Source organism: Anomalospiza imberbis, chromosome 9 (genome assembly GCF_031753505.1).
Source record: "Anomalospiza imberbis isolate Cuckoo-Finch-1a 21T00152 chromosome 9, ASM3175350v1, whole genome shotgun sequence".
Taxonomy (NCBI): Eukaryota; Metazoa; Chordata; class Aves; order Passeriformes; family Viduidae; genus Anomalospiza; species Anomalospiza imberbis.
In genome coordinates this window covers 26,499,661-26,522,693 of record NC_089689.1, presented here as the reverse complement: position 1 = coordinate 26,522,693, position 23,033 = coordinate 26,499,661, and the positions used below count along the sequence as shown (strand labels likewise).

Here is a 23,033-nt window from a genome sequence, read left to right as displayed (position 1 = left end):
ACCACTATAAAGAAGGGCTTTGTGCTGCCTTAAAGGGATATGGGAAATCTCTAAGAAACGGGCATACTCACAGTTCCTTTGGCTCAGTTTTTGAATGGTTGTTTCTCTTTTGCTATATGTGGTGCAGTAAATTAAAACAAAAACAAGTCTGGACTTGGCATGTCTTTGTAAATAAACTGCTGTGTGTAAATTGACAGTTTCTTTGCAACCAGGTTATTTATAATAAAGTTTGTTATTCCCCGACCAGAGAGCTTGTTTTGCCCAGTATTAAGAGAATGCCTATGTAACACCTCCCACCTCTGTCTGCACTGCAGCAGTTACACTAAGTTCTCACAATTTCAATTGTGTCCTTTTAAATTCTCATTCTGTTGCCTGCTGGAATAGATGACTTCAATATGTGAACTAGAGATTAATACTTCACCTCTGCTTGTTTTCTCTGCACTGCTCATGTTAACTGTATCCGTTCTGCTTCATTCCTCTCCTGCCACAGAACTGCTTGGGGAAAGGGAGGTTTCAGCTGCTCCGAGTTCCTCAAAGATCCAGTTTGTGGCGGTGGCTGGTTACAGCCGTCGCTTCCTGACAAAGGTAAAGAGCTTTGAAGGTTGCATTTGGTGAACTGGAGTCTCCTTCATGCAGTGTCCTTTCCCCCTCCTGTGTATCCAGCTCTTGAGGCAGGAAACTGTGTCTCTGCCTGTGCAGCTGTGAGCACAGGGACAGTTCAGAGCAAAGAGGTTGCTGAGCATCTGCAAAAGCACCTGTAGGTCCTGAAAACACTGTCATGGCAATGATCTGATCATGGCTGGTGTCAGTAGGGAAAATGTATAAAACTTTTTAAAACTTGTTCTCCTTACTGGTACAATTTCACTCTGGTCCAAGCTAGCCTTAGACTACGACCTGTTTTCTCTTTCTTTAGTCACCATCTAGGTAGGAGTGAATGGGCAAATGGGCAAGTCTCTGATTACTCAGCACCTGGGTCCTACCCACTTGACCTAGTGAGAAGACATTCAGGCGAGCAGTTTCATTCCTCTGGATGTTTTTTATACCAAATTGCAACCCCACCTTTCATATGTGACTCAGAATGAAGCAGGGACTAGCTCCAGGGACTGAAGATGGCCTGTCTGCCTCAACTGAAAGGTTTGCTTTGCTGATGGTGACATCATTAACAGAGAGAAGAGCAAAGTGGCCGAACTGTGGGCTATGCCATGACCAATGACCACAGCCCTTGATAACCAGAAATGTAGAACAAGAAGGCTAATGCAGAGAAATCTTCCCCCCATTTTCCTAAGGGCATACTATTGCTGTCATGGGGGAGAGAGGCCAGTGACTGCTTTTCCCAAGGACACAAGAAGGGAGACACCCATATAGCTCATGGATGTAGTGACAACATTGGGTGAATCAGAGTGTGCTGTACAGCTCGTGCATGCAGCAAAGTCGTGGTGACCCAGGGCATGGAATAGTCTCAGCAGCCACGACTGCACTTGCTTGACCTTTGTTCCAGAACCAAAACATGAAGTGTCTTCTGATTCAGTAGGGAGAGAAAAGGGACTACTTAACCCTTGTATTAATACAGTTATTCAAGGAGCATTTGTTTCTCCCAGAACTTGTTCCTCCACGTCTGTGGACTCGCCAGAGGCGCCAAGTCGTTGCTTTGTAACAGCTCTGTCAGACACATCCAGGTCTGGAAGAGAGTGTCCATCCACCACCTGTTTCTCTTGCTCAGGGCCAGGGCTGGGCATCCCCAGCTGCATAGTCCCACTAAAGACAGGGCAGCTGCCAAATGTCTCACCTGAAGTGAGGAAACAGCGCTGTGAGCGCAGGTTTGACTCCATGGGGCCTCATTTCCTGTGGGAGGAATATGGGGACCTGCAGCTTGAGCTATGAGGTCTGTATTTCTGTGACATGATCTGCCACGGAGAAATTCATCTCGGTGTGAAGGGCCTTCGCCCTCTGTTCCGCTGGAGCTTGGAGCGGTGATGTGCTTCAGTCTAAACCTTTCCTGGCTTGTAGAGGGTGCCCAGGACATGGAGGAGGCTCCGTGCCCGCTCCTGCCCACGGAACAGCCCAGCCCTGGGCGCTTGCTGAGCCAGTGGCGGCACCTGCCGGTATTTTGCAGAAAGTTCTGGGTATTGGCGATAAAAAAGCAGCAGCGGTTCAGAGCAGGACACACGCGACCTCAGGTACAGAATGCAGTGATGAGGGTTAACGAGCTTCTCCCTGCTTGCTGTGGGAAAATCCCTAACCACAAAAGAAAATCCCTCCAGGAAGGTACACAATATATCCAAAACTCCCTGTTTTCTAGGAAACTCCCTCTAGATATTTGGGCAGCATGAATCAATATAGATTTAATAATTTGCACAAGATGAGCCCACGTTCTGGATGCACCTAAATGCTATTTATTTCCTTCACTGGAAGCAGTGGGATTTCTCTGGTTACACTGCGTTCTGGAATAATATTTCCCTCTGTAAATTTTACTGCCTCTTCATGTCAACTGAGGTTTAGGCCGTCGCCATGGTGTATTTCTGTCTTAAATAATTACTGCTTGTGGTAGTACTGCCAGGTGCCTTTAGCGTTTCCAAATCAAAGAAAAAGAACAGCTTGGTCCTGAGGGCCTCATGGATGGATGGGACTGGGAGTTGGGGGCATAGGTTAGCAGAGCACTAAGAGGTGGTGTGATAATGGAAAATTTTACTTTGTTTTTATAAATCCCTAGGATATTACCATCCAATTCAGCATTTGTGCCAGCTAGTTGATATTCAGTTTTTTTTTCCCATAGAGGCAAGGTGAGGATTTTCACCCTTTTTGTAGCTTCTTGTTCCACTAAGATATTCAGAAGACATTTACCACATTTACCAATCTTCAACCATATGCGACAGACAGCTATTAAATTCTGACAATTTAAGGTGTGGTCTTACAAAAGAAAAAGACCCTATTATTGCCATTATTGACAGGAAAGGCTGGCAAGTTCCTTGCTAGGTAGACCTCAGGTCATGCAGCTAAGCAGGAATGAAGAGAGGCATTGCAAATGAGAGTCATTAGTACTGCTTCTCCCAGAACTACTTGTTCTATCTCAAGATCTTGTATCTTTTATTGAGAGTTGTTTCCCTCCCACTAAATCCACAACATTCATAGCATTTGCCAAGAAAAAGTCATGCCCTGCTGTCCTGACCATTCCTGCACTCTGTACACTGCAGCGTGGCAGACGTTTTTAAGGGTTGGATAAAACTGTGAGTGAGGCACTCTGTGCAGCATCTGTGCTACAAGAAGATGAAGATCTCTTGTCTCGCTGCGGGACTCTCCTCAGGAGGGGTGTAGCAAGATGCCAGTTCAGTAGCTGTCCCTCCTCCTCGTGCTAAATCTCCCAAGCCTCTCCTCTAGGTTTGCTGTGAACAAGCAATATTTCCAGCCAGATGTCTGATTTACACCCATGTAAATCAGGGCTGACTCCGAGTCTCTCCTATCTTCAAGCCGTCCTGGTATGTTACAGACCTGCTGTGCTGCACCTGTGCTGACAGCAGCATGTAGGGCAGGAGGGTGCAGACATCCCTGAGCCAGAAAAGTGTGGGCTAGTACAGCTCTCTGGTGCAAAGCTGCACATCATGGCTCAGCCTGCATTTGCTTGGAACCAGGCCCAAGCTAATAAACCCAAGCAGATTGCTTCCAGACCCAAGCTGGCCCAGGAGGAGCCAGTGCAAATGTCACTATGCTGTGGTGCTTGCTCTGAGCTAGCTTAATTGTCTCTGTGGGCAAGGGCCAGCTCCCGCACCTGTAGGGCAGGCAGGGAACGAGCACGTCCATAGACTGAAAGGCTAAATGCAGCTGAAACTGCATCACCAGAGAGATGTCTTGGCCAGGTTGTATCCACCTCCAACACATCTCCTGCTTCCCAGCCCCTGTCCTTGGCAAGGCTTTGCTCTCTCCTGCTGCTCCGCTGTGACATGCTGCAGTGGCTGTGGCTTTTGCACACAAGTTGTTTATAGGGCACTGCCAGCTGTTCAGTGGCGGGTTGGCTGGTGGCTGCGTAGTGCCGGGGCAGCCGCACGCCTGAGCAGATTGCCTGGGGACAGGCACAAGGATCCTCGACGACCGCGGGCAGAGGGAAAGGGGTCCAGGCCCATGGCACCGGGGCCGCGGGAGGGAAAATCATGGACCTCTCGGGAGGCAAGTGGGCAACTGCAGGGACTCTCCCCACCGGGCGGGCACCAGGAAGGTGCTACCCAGGGCACACCTATTCTCAGGCTGACCTTGGCCCACTGGCCCCCGCAAGCACGGGGTACCCACAGTCGCCCTGCCCGCGTTCCCTGATGCGCAGCCGGACCGGGCCCGCGGGCGTCCCCCGCTGCCAAACCTCGAGGGGCGGCCCCGGCGGCACAGCCCTCCCCCTGCCCGCCCCGACTGGCCCCGCCGCCGCGCCAGGGTAGTGGCCCGGGCCGCCTGCGCTCTGGCAGCCGGCCCTGCGGCGGGGGAGTGGGGCTGAGCCCGTGCGCCCGGCGCGGCGGCGGGTCCGGCGGGCAGCGCGTCCCCCGGGCGGCCCCTCCCAGGTAGGAGCGCGGGGGCGCGGCTGTCACCGCGCCCGGCCGGGCTCTCCCCCCCGCCCCTCCCTCCCTCCCTCGGGGACCGGTGACTCGGGGGCCGCGGCGAGCCCGGCGGTGGCGAGCCCGCTTTGCCACCGCGTCCGTGGTTGCCGGGGCGGCCGCTGTTCGGATGCCTCAGCTGAAAGGCACCGGCCGCCAAACGACCCGCCCGTGTGCCGGGTTCCCTCCCCGCCCCTCCCGGCCGCGCTCGCCTTCCCGGGAGCGGCTACGAGCAGCCCGGCAGTGTTGCCTAGAGAGGGAGCGAAGCCGACGCGCGGCATCGGCCGCCCCGTCCCTCACGGACGAGCCGCCGCCGGGGTTCGAGCGCCCCGGGTCTTCCCCCGTCCGGCCGGTGTGTGTGAGACAGCGGGCGGGGGCAGCGGGCTGAGGCTTGCGGGCTGCGCCGGGCTGAGGCTTGCGGGCTGCGCCGCCTCACGCGCGGCGGTTATCGGCCGTTGGCGGCGCGGGGCTGAGGCGGGAGGCGGCGGGACGGAGGGCTGAGGGCTGAGGGCTGAGGGCTGAGGCGGCGGGTCCGCGGCGGCCGCCCGCGCTGACAGCCCGTGTGCCGCTCGGTGCAGGAGAGCGGCGGGGGCCCTGGCAGCAGCAGCAGCAGCAGCAAGCGGACATGCACTGTGAGCTCGCCGCGGGTCAGAAAGGCAGCGGCCGCGTCGAGGTGAGCGACAAATGCCACGGAGCGCCTCAGAAGGATCTGCCGCGGGTGACTCGTCCCGGCGCTGGTGAAGCTCACTTGAATCCTCAGATGTCCTTTAAAGTGTCTGTCAGTAACGGCAGTGACCACACGGAGCCTCAGCAGAGCCCCCCTGAAATGTCAGCACCTCTGCTAGATTTCATCCCCAAGCGACCCAGCATATTTGAGAGGATTCCGATTCTGCCCAGGGCGCAGGAGCTGCGATGCGCTAGAGGCTCGAAAGATTATTTCCAGCAGCAGAAACATCAAAGCGTGAAGGGTGAGTTTGAAAATGCCTGAACTAAACACTGCCATCACCAAAAACCTATTCACCACACAAATAAAAACGTAGCGAGCTTTTTTTTTTTTTTCCCTCCCTCCTCCCTTTCTGATCTTTAGTGCGTTTTCTAACTTGTTTATTTAACTTGAAGCTTTAAAACTTTTTTTCCTGAGCACCTTGGAGGGACAGGATAAACCAGACTGCTTTTCCAGTCTGAAGCTGAGTGTCTCTCCACAGAATTTAAAAAAATCTTGAGATCAGCATCTTCTTTAGTTGCCCTGAGTGGGTGCTGTTCATGTGGTCGTGTCTCAAAGGTGGTTGTTTTGGGCTTGGTGCTGAAGACTGGGCTGGTCTGTCCTGCACCAGAGTTCATGTGGGGTGTTTGTTTGTGAGCGTGCCTGACAATAAATGCCTGGTTCTTATTCAGCAGTTTCACCACGGTTGCTTGGATTTTATAGTTTGTATTTCAAGGAGATGTTACAAATGCTGGATTCAGGCGGTGAGTCCTCAGACTTGGGAACTCCTGATGCCTGAAAGGTCAAATTCTGCTAGTTAACAAATGCCTGATTTTCAGCTGTCCATCATTAAAGAAGTGTCACTGAAGTAGGGTTAGGAGTTGCCTATTAAAGATCTGTTAATTACATTTTTCAGCCAGAACTGGTTAACTCAGCTGAAATTTGTTAATCAAAATTCAGTTTTAAAATAATCCATCTAAGGTATCACTGGATGGGCTCAGAGGGAATTGGAGCATTTCTTTATGCTACAAAGTCGCTTGCAGAGACATATGTACACCTAACGTTATTAACATTATGACAATGTTTTCTGTAACGTTAAAAGGTAATTGTCTTTTTTCTCCATTTATCAGTCTATTCCCGTTCTCTATTTTAGATATATAAGTGCAGTTATCCTGTTGCTGTAAGACTGTTCTCACTGGGATTTTTTCCAGTTCTGTCCATTCTTCTGAAAATTAAAAGTAGGCTGCATGCCCTTGGACTAGTGACATTTTCTTTTGTGAGCTTGTTACCTAGGGTGATGGCACCTTTCATTGCCACAAAGTTATGTTAATGAACACCTCGATCTGTGCTAGGTCTGTCCTACAGCCTCTAGGATGTGTTTGTTCATCACCACTGAATACAGACAGAGTGGAGCAGCAGGTTATAAATTACCTTTTTTATTTTTCTGTTTGTTAATGCTGCAATTCTTCTCTCCTGATTAAAAAAAAAAAGAGGTTGTTAATGTTTGGCAGGAATGAAATGAAGGTCTGTTACACAGACTCCTGTTAGGAGGGGGGAGGAGGAGGATTCACACAGTATAAAGGGAGAGCTACATCTCTTGTACCGTTGTGCTGCTGCAACTGCTGCCTGTGGAAGGGACTCAAGGGGTGTTCTAGTCCCTTGTGGTCCCACGGGTGAGGTCGGTGCCACTTGACAGGGTTCATACTAGCTTAAAATCCTGCCCCTGCATTGCCCTGTCCAGGCTGACTGTTGAAATACTTTAAAAATATTTTTTCCTTTGAGCTGTTTAGCCCTCTTTTAATGCACATCCCTCTTGCTGTTGCAGAGGACAGGAGTGTAGGGAGGGAAAGAGGAAGAATTTAACTTTGCGTTCATTTGGGAGTTTTACGGTTGATGTAGGCGGGCATGGGAGAAGGTTCCTAATTCATCCTTCCTGACTGATCAATTCCCCATTTTTACCACTGGGAAAAAAAAAAAAAACATGGTGTTTTACATTTTGTTGCTGTTTTTGTTTAGTATGTTTTCTGTCCAGGGTGTTACCTTGTGGTTGCTTCAGTGTACGGGTGACTTGAGTCATGGGAGTAAGTAGGAGGTGTCCATGGGCAGGATAGGGCTCATTTAACTGAGCAGGAGGATTTGATGGATGATGTTGGATTTTTCCAAAGATGGCGACACTGAGTTTTTTTGGGTGGCTTCCTGTAGTTTGTTTGTTGGGGTTTTTTGTTTGGTTTGGTTTTGCGTTTTTTTTTCCCCCTCAAGAAGACATTTTCAGGAGGAGTTAGGGAAAATAAAATTTAAAGTAAAATTCTGAGTCTGATTTAAAATGTGTGGGATGTGCTGCTCCTTCTGACCTGGACGGTCAGCAAGTGCTTTAATGCCCACTGGGGCATTTTGGAGTGCTCGCTGTGCTCCAGCTCACAAATCAGAGTGTATCTGAAGCGGGTGGTGCTGCAGACAGGAGAGCTGCTGCTCTTTCAAGGAGCAGTGCAAACCATCTCCCACCAACCCTGGTTCTCTCAGGAAGATAAAGGACTGGGACAGCTGCATGTGGATGTGATATACCAAGATAAAGCTAAGATGTGGAAGTGAGGGAAATGCTCAGATTTACCCAGTGGAAGGTTTTGGGAAGGAAACTGATGACAGCTTGATTTCAGACCATCGTGCCGTGCGTCTCCTGTTCCCCAGCCCCAGAGTGCCATGTACCCAGTAATTCCCTCTGCAGTCTGGGTTAGATTATAGAATGTGCCTCCTGGTTTTGGTTTATCCACAGTTGAAAGCTGCAAGTAGGGAGTGTAAAAGATGCTCTCTAACAAGAGCAAAACTGATTTTTATAGATGCCTGTAAGGTCTTTTTTTCCTAAACAAGTCTTACTTTTAATTTTTTTTTTTCCAAAGAGAATGAATCAAAATGATACACTGCTCTACTAATAAAAAGGGCAACTTTGAAGTAATCACAATGGGGAAGAAGTATCCTGCTGTTGCAATGTCTCTGTGGTGTTACTCTGCTGCTTCACAGTGTTTAAGTTATGATCCTGCAAAATGCTTCCGTGCCTGAGCGAGTCTTTTGGACTTTCTGAAGAGCCAAACAAAAACTTGAGGGGTTGTGGTGAGGATTATTTCTGGGAATCAGATCATTTGGGTCTAAGCTTTTCAGGATAGAGCTGTTGGTTGTTTGCTGAAAATACCACTATTTTGGAATTGTGCTTCATATTTTGTTCTGTTTGGGAGCTGTTTAAAATAAATGCCCAGTTTTCACCCAGCCAACCCCTTCTGATGTGGCTGGCTGCTATAGGCACCACACTTTTCTTGGTCATTGATTTCCCTGTGTGTAACAAGGCAGAATATTTACATACAGACACTGCTTTTTAGAGGCATTTGACATAGCATAACTGTACCATAAGGTACATAAGTCCATTTTACAGTGTTTTCCTGGGATTCTATGGGTTTGGTTCCACATTGTTGAATTTCATGCTACGGTATTGCAGTTTTGAAAGTAACACAGCAAAATACTTATTGTCTACAGGGAAGAAGCTTTTGGGGAGGCTTTAGTGGTGACAAAAGAGTAATCTATAAAGACGCCAAATATCTCAGTTTCTAAATGACACTGATTATGGCTGTTACCAGGAAACACTTCTCCTTTTCATTCTTTTCCAGTTTTGTCCAGTGTACCTAATTCATGACTCAGTAGAAATGACGAGATTTATCCTGTTAGCTGTGCCACTGGGAAATCATCCAAATGGCCCGGACCTTTGCAGCAACCACTTCAGATATTAACTTACAGTGGGCAAAACAATAAGCTGGTCGAGTTGCAGTAGTTGGATGTTTCCGTGTTGAGAGTATGTTTTATTCAGACAAGGAGAAAACGGCTTGGATGTTTTTTTTGTTTGTTGTTAACTGTAGCCGCTTTCTGCAAACACACAACCAATGTATTGAAATGTATTCATTTCCTTCTACTGTTGAGAAGGAGGGGTAAATCTTGCCATTTAATCCCCCTGTGACTGTTTCCTTGGTTGTCAGGACTGTCCTTGTGAAAGTACCAGCTTATACTGTTGGGATCTTAAGCAAAAGCGTATACTTTGGGTTTATGATTTATTAGGTGAATTGACTGGTCTTGGGCCTGATGTTGCCATTTTCTTTCTTACATTAGTTATCTGTGTTCACCTGTATTATCCCACTGGAGCAAGTGTGACTGCCTAGAGCTGATAAATATGTTATGAGCTGATAAGGAGACAGGGACGGGTTCACTGGTATGGTGGTCTCTAAAACTCTCAGTTTTATGTAGAGCTGCAGTAATAATTATTTCTTACTTTCACTCTAGTTCCCTTGCTGCATTTTGTTTTGTAAGGGGAGAAAGGAGAAGAAACTGCAAATTGGAGAATGTGTTCATAAGTTCATTTGGAATAAATTGTGACTGTCCTCTCCTCCCTTAAAATGCCTATAATACTTACTTGTCTTGAATAGGCAAATAACTTTCAGTTACTTGCTGCTGAAGGAAGTTCTAATGATTTGTGTTGCAAAATCAGTCACTGACTTGAAGATGGGACTTTCATGGATTTAATTTAAAAGAGGTTTAATTGAATCTAATCATTAAATCCATTGTAATTTAAGAATCATTAGTGGAGAATATTTAGCAAATACAAACCAGGAAATCTAATGATCAGCCAGTCATATAAAGGCATTCACTACTTGTAAAAGCAAAAAAACTCCTTTCTGCTTCATGACAAAAACTACAGCTACTGGAAAAGCTGAAGAGAATAAATGATGTATCTATTTTAATATTTTTTAGAATTACATGGAATACTAGATGTCATATTACTCTCAACAAGGAAATAAGTCTAGTAATTGGAAGAAAATGTTTTATTTGATTTGAGTTTGAAGGAATAGAAGTTAAAAATAAGAAGTCACTTGTTCTGTCTTTAAACTGTTGCAGTAATGGAGGTTATTATATACTGGGATAAGTGGAGTGAGAAGAAAAATACCCTTTTTTCTTTTATAGTAAGAAAAAAATTAAAGTCTAAATCTTGCAAGTGGTTAAGTATGTACGTTACTGTTCCTGTAAGCAGTCCCATCAACTACAAATTTCTGGACATAGACCATTCTAAATTATCATTTAGATATAACTGAATACGTTATTTGTATCTTAAGAGTTCAACCCTCTTCTGTATACACACAAACTGTTAAGTGTATGCTGAGTGTTTTTAGTCTATTTGAGATTACATTCTGAGAGGGCTACAAGATTCTTTTAAGGGAAACTGCTGAATTTGAAGTGAATGTCTTCTAGGAGACTGTACTGCTTCATTGCAGTAACATGGTTTGGTTTTTTGTTGAATGATAAAATTTTACCCTAAATTATTAATATCAGTAGGAGTCTTGCCACTAACTTTAGCTGGGTCAGTATTTCAATCCTAATATTACAGAAGTTCTTTTTCCTGTGTACAGGGAAAAGCTTGTAGAACAAATAACAAGTTTCTATTAAATCCATCTGTAAGCTAGGAAGTGGAATAAGGTATGGATTATGAGAGAAATCTGTAGTACTGTGAATATGATTTCCATGCTCAGTACCGTAATTACCTTTATTTTAGAAATTCTGCTGTTTAGTGATTTTAGAACTGTTGAAGATGTTGATGGCAGGGTAATTGGAGAGGGAAAATAGATGTAAACCACTCCATTTTGCACTCCAGATTTCTATCATTGTATGTCAACAAGCTCGAACCAGGCGTGCAATCTAGTAATCATTTCACAGTGCCTGAAACGGCTTTTAATAGACTGGGTTTGTTTGCTCTTTTTTTCCTTAGCCACCCAACGTTGTTTCCCAGCACATGGCTGTAACTCAGACTAAGGGTTCCAAAGCTAGGGCAGCGCTCACTGGCTGTGATACATCATAATCTTGCCCCACAAATGTGCAAACAATAGCAAAAGTATGTGTTTGGGAATATGGCACAGCTGTTATCTTCTGCCGGGAGCAGGGAGCGTTACAGTGACATAGAACGACCAGTTAAAACCACTCGGGCCGTTTTATTGCCTGTAAATGGGGCGTGTAAAGAAAAGCAAGGGCCGGTCCCTCCATTCAGATAACAATCGGTGCACACTAGCGCGGCACTACCTTTCTGCACAGGCTTTGAAGAATAGAGGCAAAGAGTTCCCCTTTTTCCTTCCCCTCCTATTACATTTCTGGCACCCAGTATGTGAAATCTTGGTTGGAGCCTGAACTTTCTGTTCTGAGAATCTGTGCTTCACTGGTTACCTGGAACAAGGGCTTCTTTTTTTTTATTATTACTACAGTCATTAGCTTGACTATATGAAATGATTGTTAATGATTATTTGTAGACGAAAGACTGCTTGTAAAACAGATGAGACATTTCCAGAGCTGCAGTAGGAAATTGATCCAAATTCTGTATTTTACATTACTTTAAGGTTTTGAGCTTTGCAAGGTTGATCTCAGTCAACTCAAAGTGCTTAAGATCTTTTTATTTAAAGCAACTGTTTTGCTTTAACTCTCATAATTATGTTTGATTTCTCCATCATTATGTTTGAATGTATATGTGATTATCTTACGGAATGGATTGGTAAGGAGCACTGCGATTGAATTTACAGCACCAAATTTATTCTAAGGGTTAAACGAATGCAAAACATCATAAACTACACTTAATTCTGGCATTTACATGTGTGATAAGAGGGCTTTGTGAGAGCTGTAGAGTTGTTAGTTGTTTTACAATGAGGAGAAAGCAAATTCGTTCTTACACGTTGTTTGCATATTAGCCAGAGGGAAAAATGACACTAAGGCGACATCATCAAATACAGTAAAAAACTAACTTTTTAATACAGATGTCCATTGTTGTTTTAAGTGCTTAGGGGGTTGGTGGTTTGGTTTATTTTGGAACTTGCTGAACTATATGAAGTGTGTCTCCAGGGGCCTGGTATTTTAATACCTTGTAGAAGGTTGTATAACAGTAGATGATGTATTTTGCCTGCCTTCCAGTGCTGTAAATAAATTACATGTGCTGGCTTGGGAGAACGTATGTGAGGTGTAAATCAAAGGCTAATATAAGAGGAAAAATACCAATTAGTGATGGCTTGCTACAGGTTAGAGTTTCTTTACTCATTTATATATAATCAAGAGATATAAAAGCACTAATATGTATAAAAATGTTAACATGAGGCTCTTCCCTAGAAGGGGTAGAAGGTCTAGGATTATTCAAAATAAGTGCCGTGATTCAATGCTTTTTCACAATTTGCTATGGTTAAGTCACTTAAATACTGAAGTCAAGAATCCCCTAGGCAAACCAAGATAATATAATTTTAAGTGTATTGTTAAAATTGAAATTTGATAGCTTCCACTCTCTAATCCTATCTAAGTCTTGGTTGTATTAAAAGGAAAATAGATACATGTGACAGTTTTGGAGCATAATCTTTCTTTTGAGTTTAAGGGATGATAAATGTGCTTCAGACAAGCAACACAGCAGTTTATTGGTTTGAGTGTTTTGCTAAATACTACATGCTTAACGCAATCCCCATTCCTTTATAATAAGTTTAAATATTAATTCTTTGGAATGCTAGATGCCTAAAGCTAGATAGAAATGCTGTGCAGTTTCAGATATCTAGGAGTGGGCTTGTGAAACAGGATATTTAACTGGGAGAGATGAGTAGCACATTTCAGAGTTATTAGGGCAGAACAACAATGCAAGAGGATGACTTAAAAAGTTACAAAATTGTTTTCTGTGCATGAGGCTTAAATACCTTAGAGTTATTTATTTGAACCACAAGAGCAGATTTCCTATCTATGTAGGTTCTAGATTGCAATTTTTATTATTATTTTGTTTAACTTCTTCTTAGCCGCCTGGCCCTCTCTAAAGCAGCTGGCTTTGATTTAACCTGAGTCCTTCACAGAGAGGGAGTGCTCAGTCGCAATGACTGCCAGTTGTGCTCTTGGATGGAACATCTCTCTAGTGACTGAAGAGAGAAGACTATGTAGGACAGGAACTTCAGAAGGACTCACTTCACTCTACGTCAGCACTTAGTGTTCCTTATGTAAGTCCTGCCTACCTCCCAGCCCCCATCTATGCTGGACAGAGAAGAGAGAGTTAAAGTGAGAACAGATAAAAGAGGAAATTTCTGATTTATTACCCAGTACTTTCTGGGAAAATCCCAGAAAGGATTTAACATAAGGTTTCATAATTGCTTTGCCCTGCTGCTCCTGCTGAAATTGCAGGAGGGAGTTGACTTCAGGAGAAGGCTAGTATTGAGTATTTTTGAAAACTCCTCCATACTCCTTTGAGACACAGAAGATCCAAGTGTTGCATTCTCTCCTGGAGAAAAGCAAGCACTTGTAGCCCAGTAGCTCAGGTGCCAAGGTCAGTTAGCACACCACGTTCACCTTCAGTTTTTCTTGTGTTCAAGATCATATATGGGTGTAAGGCTGGTGTGATCAGCCATTGTGTGTGAAACAGGCAAAAGTGGTGCAGGATTGTGCCAGCAGCCAACATGGCTGAGTATATAAATATTTTGGATGAACAGAACAAAGGTGCTTGAACTCTGTTCTAGGCTGTACTGATTTATCACTTTGGGGCAATGCTGTGTACTGCTCATGATATTTCTAAGTGAGAGCATAGCAAGAGTATGGCGTAGAGAAGGACAAGCCAGTTTAGGAACCAGAAACAGGGCAGTTGTTTGGGTAAACTCTCAGGGCCAGCTTTATTTTCTGCAGTTAGAGACAGAGTTTGTTAGTTCAGGTGCAGAGTTGGGATGATGTGGCTGTGCTGTTTGAGGTCTGATCTGGTGGTGGGGCAGGACGTGGCATTGCAGCTTGTGGCTGTATCAGCCCCGGGTGGCCCTTGCTGGAGTGTGGCTGCAGCCCCTCTGCACAGCGTGTGCATGGACTGGGTTTCTCTCCTGGCTACGTGAAGGTCCTGGTGTTTGCCCTTGTTGGTGAGTCTCTGAGCATGAGTGGTGAGAAGTGCAAAATCCGTCTTTGTTATCTTGGGAGAATAAGGTTTTTAAAGCAGCATTTTAGTTGGACTTGTTGCTGCTTGGCATCTGGATTGTGTTGCCAGTTGCAGAATTGTTGCAGAGGAACAAAATCTCCCATTTATTTTAGTGCTTGATGTGCTGAGGTGAGGGAAAGGAGACTACATTAAGGGAGCTGTGTTGGGCACAGCCCAGAATAAAGTATTTGCTGGGAGGAAAATTTCTGCCACCCACCCCCCCTTTTTCTGGGTTGCTCTTGCCTCCCAGCAGATGGCAAAGTCTCTTGGGGTGCATTGTTCTTGAGGCAGAAATCACCCAATGGACTGTGTGTCCCTGGGCTTTTGAGGTGCAGATGGCTACTACAAGGTTCCCAAGATCCTCATCACTGTGGCAGAACAGATTTTTGCATGCAGCTGAGACTGTCTCCAGGTCTTGAACAAGAAAAAGCAACACTAAATTCCTTCTTTCTGGATATCTGATTGTTGTAATGTTCAGTTTCCTTGAAGTTGTCAGAGCTGGTTTATGTTCAACTGAAACTGAACTGGCCTGATCCCATTGTCCCTAACTCTGGTGCAAATCTGAAGTGATGCCATTTTAAATCTAAGAGTGGATAAAAAGGAGGCAGACTTGAGCTCTGGAGGGCTTATGCATTAAAAAATTGTCCTCCAAGTATGGACTCGGTTCACTTGGCAAGAGAAAAAGTCATCCTCACACTTTTAATCTTAACAGTTTGCTTCTTGTTTTTCCTCCTGCCAACTTACCACAAGGCTTTTATTCCTTTTCTTTGAGTTCTTGATTTTTTCAAGGTTTGCTGACTTGTCATAGTTTTGTGGGCATAAGCTACAAACAATGTGTGGATGATTCTCCTTGCAGAGCAAAGATCCCCATGCATTTCAGCATCTCCCTGATTTGGATGGATATGCAGGAAATTTAAGGGGATGTTTACTCCTAGAGCCCATTTGCTTGTTTCCTGCTCTTGAGTTTTAGTGACCTTTCCTTTCTGCTCTCTTGGCCTCCTCACTGAGCCATGGTGCTGTTAATTTATTTTTAAATGTATATATAAAGGGTTGTAACTTACTTGAATTGTGGACTAAATGAGTGGAAGCATGGCAACTGGTGTAAATAGCTTTTGGTCTGCTGAAAGTGTAAATACTCAAAATCTGTCAGGGTGATTTGGCTGGCTTTTATTGGAATCATTATTCATATGAAATCTCCTTTCTCTTATACTGCATCCTGTCAGAAGCTATCAGGCAGAGATTGCTGGCATAAGTACTCAAACTGCTTTGTCAAAATGCACTTTTATACCTGTTGCTTTTAAGTTTGCCAGTTCCATAGATACTTTTACAAGTAGAGATGTTCGGCAAGATTAGTCACAGAAAGCTAATATAAAGGGACCAAAACCTAGAAGGTGAGAGCAAACCACTGGGATAATTAATCATCAGCAGTATTTTGAGCTGAAATGTATGATAGCATTGGGATAAAAGTGCTGCTTATTTGACAAATTAGAATGAAAACGCTGGTGTGTTGCAGAGACTTGCAGCCTCAGCAGTACCCAGGTTGAGTTTCTCAAAATGAGACTAACCTGCTTGGGGAGCTTTCTTTGCTAAGGGCTAGTGTTAATGGCAACAAAAGATTTTTTATTAGCTGCTGGAAAAGTTGCTGGAAGACTTGAAAATTAAGAACAGTAAATATCAGAGGTGATAAAGAAGTTTTATGCATGGGGTAGAAGTTTCGGCAGCAAGCAGTCACTCTGAAGAGGCAGGAAGGTAGTTTTGGATCCTGGATAATAAGACTTGAGAGAAAACTTGGTGAAAAAGAGCCTCATAGCCAGCTAGCATTTAGATAAAAATGAATTATGACACTCACTACCACTAGAGAAAACAATCTGGGAGATTGAATACAGGTTCCAATGTGAAGGCTGCTGATTGCAACATTTGCTAGTTTGATGAGCAGCCCTGATTCAGAATATGTTATATATGGGAAGGAGCTTCTACACAGAGTGATTTGTAGAACACAGAGTGATTTGTAGATCAGAGTTACGGTTCATGTGTATGGTGCCCACACATCTGTCACAGGCACTGGTCTTGTTCTTGTGCTCCAGAAGGAAATCTCCTGTTGCATCCTTTCTGAGCTGAACGTGGCTGTAGGTTTTCTCTTTTGGTAACTAAATATTTTGGAAAATGAACCTGATCTGCAACACCTTCTGTGTCTTCTAGGTTGGTTTATTTTTCCACAGGGATTATGTGGGCTTGACACTAGGAAAGATACCTTCTAGGACTATATTAATTTTCTGACATATGGTGCCCAAGGATGGCATAAGTTGTTTATCACTGGAGTTTTTAAAGAGGCTGGATGGAAATCCTACAGTGGAATGCAATTCTTTGGGCCCAGCTGTCTTTCCTGTGACATTTTTAATTCCCACACTCAACCGCTTAGGCACTAGAGAGTTAGAAGAGGTCTCTCAAGCTGTCCAGGCTTCTATCCTCTTTGACTTGCTGAACAAAGTTCAAATCCCTCCTTGTCTAACATTGGTGTTTCTGGCCACTCATTTGTTTGTCAAGAAAACACTAAGAAAGCATACAATAAAAGCCAGGCTGAGTGAAGGCTCAAAGATCACCAGTTGGGAGAGCCAGTGGTGGGACAACTGGGCATGGAAAATGATTGATTTTATGTGCAAAGCAGTTGTGAAATGTTCTGTGGCATTCTGGGGACATGCCATTGCTAACAAATGATTGTCTGTTGGGGATAGAAAATGCCAGCCATTGTTCTGGAGAAGGAAATAGCCTTATTGATACTGAATTAGGCTCACATTGAATTATTATTCATTTGCAGTGCATCCTGTTTTCCAAATACAAAAATTAACTGAAGGCCTGCAGCACTATTGACCTTCAGTTGTTGGTTGTATCTGCATCGTTTTGGTCCAGGTGGAGTTTAGACTATTTATATCTGGGGATGGACTGTGGCAGAAATAGGCATTAACGGAGCAGCTGAAGGAAGCTGTTCTTTTTCAAAGTTCATCAAATTAGTTCTTGTTTTATATGAGAGTGAGGCTGGCAGAGGTAAATGTGTTGGTAGATAAGACTTACCTTCTGGCATGCATTTTGAATTGTCAGATTCAATGTTGATGGCAGAAAAATAGTGGTGTAGAAAACAATATTGCTGCCTTTTGAAAGGAATAGAAACTGACGTCTGTAGAAATTGAGATGCACACCAGATATAAATATAAATATTTTGTGCAGTGATAAAGTGACAAGTGTTTTGTATACAGCTCTGAAAGTTTGGGTTTTGTTCTCAGTGTTATTGAATAGTTTCTCCTGAAATCCTAACAGAATATAGAATGCCACTACCAGTAAGTGGCAGTAAGGTTTATTCATTCTGTTTAAGGGAAGATTTTTATTTAATAAAAATCAGGAAGTGACTGGCATTTGACATGGATTTCTTGAGCAGTCATCAGGAACTGGACAACAGGTATTTTCTGGTGTCATACATACGAGGCAGTACCTTGGCATGGAGGATATAAACTGTTTTTATAGGTGAGAGGCTGTATGTTCTGGAAAGCAGTGCTGCTGAAAAGGATTGGCATGTCACATCCGACTGGTGTGAGAAAATAACACTTCTAATAGGGTGTGAGGTGATAAGATACATTATTAAAAAGCTTAGGGAAGAGATGTAATTCTTCTGTAAATTATCACTCTGGTTACAGGAAGATAGGTTAATGCTCAGACTTTCTTAAATGGCTTTGAAAAATCAAAGGATTTGGAGAAGAACTGGAAGATGCTGACCCCTGTGTTGTACCCATGGACTAATGGAAGATTACAGGGAATCTGGTCTGTTCCAGGGGTGCAGTGGAGGAGAAAATAAGTGATACTTAAGGGTTCTTTTGAGTGCAGAATGGTATCTCATGGCTGGAAACTGAGAAGGATAAAACAAGAAGGAAGATGGGTTTTTGACTGCAAGGGTAATCAAACCTGGCACAGTTTAGTCAAGGATAAACCTTCTGGTATTGGGAGCAACTGAATGTTCCTATGGAAGAAATTATTAATATCCACCACAGACAATTGCATTCAGTGGCAGAATCACTAGGTGGACAAACTGGGCCATGCCAAGGGCTTCCACCTGCAATCTGTAAAAGACTGGATTCCAGGCCATCTCCTTCTTCCAGAGCTGGTGCTGCAGTTCCTTCATGTGCCTTCTGCATTGCAGTCCATGGGCCTGGCATCCAGATGAGGCTAAAGCTGTGCCCTCATTCTGGGTTTTGTGACAAAGAGTGGGGGACAGACAGGGAAGGAGGAGCATTGCCACAACCACAGTCACACAGTTTGGACTGTAGTTATGGCAAGGGAATCACTAGCGACTAATGTTTGCTCCAAACCCACCCTTTCTTTTCTTCTGTTATGTCTCTCCCTTCAGCAAACAGCACCACTCCTCCTGGACTAGACAAGTCTGTTCAGAGCTGTGTGATGGAACCTGCTGTCTGCCAGGGCCTGGGCTGAGACCAACTAAAACCAAGTGCTGGGTTTAAAACCTGGACACATGGGGAAAGGATAACGGTTGTGATAGTATCTTGCTAGGCACTGATGATTTTCAACATTAATGTCTTCCCTTTCTTTGTTTTCTGAAATGAAAACAAAGGTTCAGCCTCCTTCGTAGACCAGCAATATGACATACTAACACAGTTATTACAGCAAACATTTTGGCCCTCTCTGGTTGTGATGTTTTCTTTCTGTGGGGAGACTGAAATACTAACTCACAAATAATGTCTTTAGAAGTCATATTAGTCACACATTTTTAAGACATTCCAAAATCATACCAACCTCCTTCTGAGCTTGTCTGTTGCTACCAATGATTCAAAGTTTTGAAAACTCTCCTTTAGTTTTGATTTACATTTTGGTCTTGGGCACTTGTTATTTCTGGCAAATGCCAGCTCAGTTTCATTAAAGAAAAATCTGTTTCACAGCCACACGGCTCAGATCTGCTGCGCTTCTAATAATTGATGGCTGGTTTCCTTATTTCCTGCATTGTAGAAAAATAAGGACCTTGTTAGATCCAAACAAGCCTGCATAAAGTCACAGTGTGAAACATCAGGTTGGGGGTGAGCAGAGCAGCTGTGGGCAGGTTTTACAACTTTGGGCTACAGTTGATCGAGGCAGCCAAGGGAAACTGAGAGATACCCATGTAACAAAAATTCAGCTGAGTTCTTTGGCTCCCTGGCTTGAGATTTATATTTGTGACACCTTCCCCTCTGTCAGTCCCTGGGCCAGACACAAGTCTGTCTGTGTACCTAGGGCTCTGCACACCCCGTGGAGTGGCCGCTGTGCCTGTTCCTTGCTGTGCCACCACAGGACGTGTCTATTCCCAGTGTTGGCTGTCTTGCTCCTACAGCCCGCAACAGTGTGAGTGTGTGCCCTGGGAGAAAGCAGCTGCCATGTGGTGGAGATGAAAAATCAAGAGCAAACACTTTCTGAATTTCTGCAAGTGGGCAAATTAATTTCAATCTGAACTGTCATCACAAGGGCCTTTTTTTCCTTCCCCTTTCCTTTGGGTGGTATCTTTGATTTATATTTCTGAATGAGGCAAGTGATCGCCTTTTGGTGCTAAGTTCAGTTTCTTTATAGATTTCCAGTTGCAGAACCCTGTCAGTTTTTTGGTTAATGTGGTAGCTTTTTTGGATTTGCTTGGGGTTTTTGTTTTATGTTGTTTTAAGAAGCAATGAAATTAAATGGTGCCTGTGTTAATTGAAAACAATCTATTAGTTTTAAAGAGCAGCTAATGTCTCTCAGGTATTCTTCTACAATGCAATACCTGTCAGATTTTTTCCTTGCCACTCTATAAGCTGTAAGTAGAGACAGGATCCAGATTCAGAAATTCATGGGATTAAATGGCTCCTAGGAAGCCAAGCACCTGAACAATGTCATAAAAGGTGGTGTTTCATTTTTTTATTTTCATGCATTTATCAGCCTGTTTCCTTTGAGAACTGGGTAGTTACTTTCAGGAAAGACAAACGTGTGATGACTCTCCTAGACACTCCTTTGAAGGACTTGCCCCTCAAAGGAGGTGAAGAAGAATTTGTAGGAATTGTAGAACTGTTGGAAAATCAAACCTTACAGTTTGCTTTACTAAAGGCATGATGCTGAGAGGTATTCAAGTACCTAACTCCCATTGACATCTGTGGAAATTAAGTGCCTAAACAGTTTTCTGGATCTGGTGCTTGGTCTTCTGGCATTGAATGTTACACAGTTCTTGCTTTCTGTGGGTCTCCTTTTAAGGCATCTTCTGTGAGTGGTGTTATAGTTTTAATTTTGAATTCTTCCTGTCGTGAGTTCCAGCACATGATGCAGACAGCTGCCTAGAAAGCTGTGCCATATGATAATCTATTGTTCCACCAAGGAGTTGAGGCCTACTAGACAAGCAGTGGGGTGGGAGAGTGAGTCAGAGAAAATACACTGCACTTTTATTAATTGTTGCTGAGGGAGGATGGGGCCAACCTTCAGGCACTGTGACTTTATTGAGTGGGGAACTGGAGTGACATACTCATTTGTTTGAGTGAAAATCCAGGGAAAAGTGGGAGATTTTTGTTGGCATTTCCTCCACTCAGCACTGATCTTATCATGCCGGTTTAGTAGCAGACCTCTTTTGGCTCCTTGCCAGGTGATACCATTGGAGTCTGTCTGAGATGTGCAAGATAAAAGATCTCAGGGAATTACAAGTATTATGACTTTCCTATCAAGCTGTTCTAATGTGTAGACTCCTAGAGTCTTCTGACCCAGAAAACTTTATTTTAAAAATCCTGTTACTGAAGAAAAAGGAAACACAAGAGCTGGGAAGTGGGACTTGATGTTTATAAGGGCCCTGAGAGCAGCTGTAATTAGAGTAGGTTTTTGGAAGAGACTTGTTCCTTTGCCAGCAAAGGGCCTTGGTGTTCAGCCAGGTTAGATGTAGCCTGAGAGTAAGCACTTGGGAACTGCCTACCATACACTGGTTCTGTGTCTGGCACTGAGAACACGAAGCGTCCTCTCACTTAAAATACTTTGTGTACTCCCAGAGTGCCCTGTGAAACCCTGCCGAGGGCTGAGTCACTGCCCAGCCATTTGGGCTGGTTCTCTAAACCCTGACTTGTGAAGGGCTGTACTGCAGCAGGGTGCTGTGATGGTGATCCCTCCTCTGGGTGCCGTCTCACTCTTGCGGTACTGTGCAATTGGCAGTTTCAATATGGGCCCACAGTTCTGGTAGTATGGCCAGCTGAGTGATGGGAGAGCAAGGAAGTTCCTGGAATCCCCTTTGTCAGCCTCTTCCTTACATTCACGGATTCACAACTGCTTTGGACGTGAGTATAGGCCCATCTGCACAAAGAGGTAAATGGGACTCGCAGGATGTAAGTGTGTGGATGATCAAAGTAGTCATTAAGGAAAAAGACCTAGATCTTCTTTATTTTCTTTATTTTCTTTGTAAAGTTTCAAAATTGAACTCTTGAGTTGTGAACTTGTTTCTCAGATTTCACAGTGCATGAGAGGAAAGCATTTGACTTCCTATCCCAAGGCCTCTAGAGCTGTTGACAGTCCAATTTCCCTGGTTTTAGACAGGATCAGAGCTGTCCACCATACTCCATATCCTACAGAAGTCAGTGGGACCTCAGGAAAAGATGATTGCTTCTGGCAGAGCTACATTTGAGTGAGCCCCCTAGGAGCTGCAGAGAAAGGTGCTGGGGCATGGATAAGGGACTCCAGTGAAGTCTCTGGCCCTTGTTTGTGCTGCTGTAGCACAGAGGGCCAGGCAGGGAGGGTGTCCAAGGCAAAGCCCACTGGGTGCTAGGAGCAAGAGACTGGGAAGGAGCATTTGACCCCTGTGGAGGGTCAAACCCAATTTGTGGCTATTGCAGGCAGTTGGTGCTCAGTGCAGGGAGCATCTGTCCCATGCCACCCACAAAGCCTGTAACAAACTGAGATCAGTAGTGGAAAACACCAAAAGCCACAAGCTGCTGTGTGCCTTAAAGAGCAGGAGAGATTGAAAACACTGACTGATGCCTGCAACCCTGGAAAGGCTGGGAATTTCCTTAAGTAAAAATTCCCAGATGACCTAAGCATCAAATTTGACCATTACTGTAAGTACCAAAACTTTGTACCTCACGTTATTTATGTGCTTGGACAATTGGAGAAGTGGTGACAGTCTGGTGCCCACCAGTGCTGGAGTGGAGGGGCCGGGGAGAGCTCCCAGGAATCCTTTGGCCTTGCTGGTGCTTACAGCAGCCATATTTCCATGCAGTGCACAGGAGAAGGTGCTGCTTTTTTTCCTTTCTCTCCCTCCCTTTTCTTCTCCTTTCTTCCCCTCTCTCTATTAATAACTGAAGCCAATGGCTGCTCTGAGTTACGAGGGGGTTTTATTGCACAGTTGCATGGTGGAGGGGCCTGGTTTTTATTGTGCAGTGCGGGATATCAGTTTTAACCCAGAGGCAGTGATGTTATTTAACAGGTGCCTTAAAGGCATAGTGCTTATTTAATCACCATCTCCAGATCAACATTATGTAAATTGAAATTGCTTAGGTATGCAATTAATTGTGAATGTTTTAGACGTTTTTAAAGGCATAAGACAATACCTGAAGTTCCATTTTAAGAATATCCAGGTCAAAGGACACACATGTTTTTATTTTCTTATTTGAGGTATAATGTGTTCAAGGCAGATTTATGGCACAACCTTTGTTTATTGACTTGTACTTTTCCACATGAAACTAATGGAACATGACAGATGATATTTATGAGGCATATGTTCTTGATTAAATCATGTTAGACATTAAAACCTGAT

The 23,033-nt window shown here is 44.3% G+C and overlaps 1 protein-coding gene across 7 annotated transcripts in view; it reads left to right on the top strand.

The window, feature by feature from the left end:
• The first annotated feature begins 4,191 nt into the window (after positions 1–4,191).
• Positions 4,192–23,033, top strand: part of GLIS1 (GLIS family zinc finger 1) — a 181,117-nt gene continuing 162,275 nt past the window's right edge. For 2 of the 7 annotated variants that reach the window (XM_068198802.1, XM_068198800.1), the window contains exon 1: positions 5,431–5,539. Coding sequence is in view for 5 of the 7 variants with exons in the window: in XM_068198796.1 (XP_068054897.1) it covers positions 5,197–5,539 (343 nt within the window). In the remaining 2 variants the exon portion in view is untranslated. Of the gene's footprint in view, positions 4,539–4,599; positions 4,924–5,077; positions 5,540–5,892; positions 6,377–23,033 lie in introns of those variants that run through there. The other 5 variants (XM_068198796.1, XM_068198799.1, XM_068198798.1 and 2 more) reach the window with 5 other exon arrangements.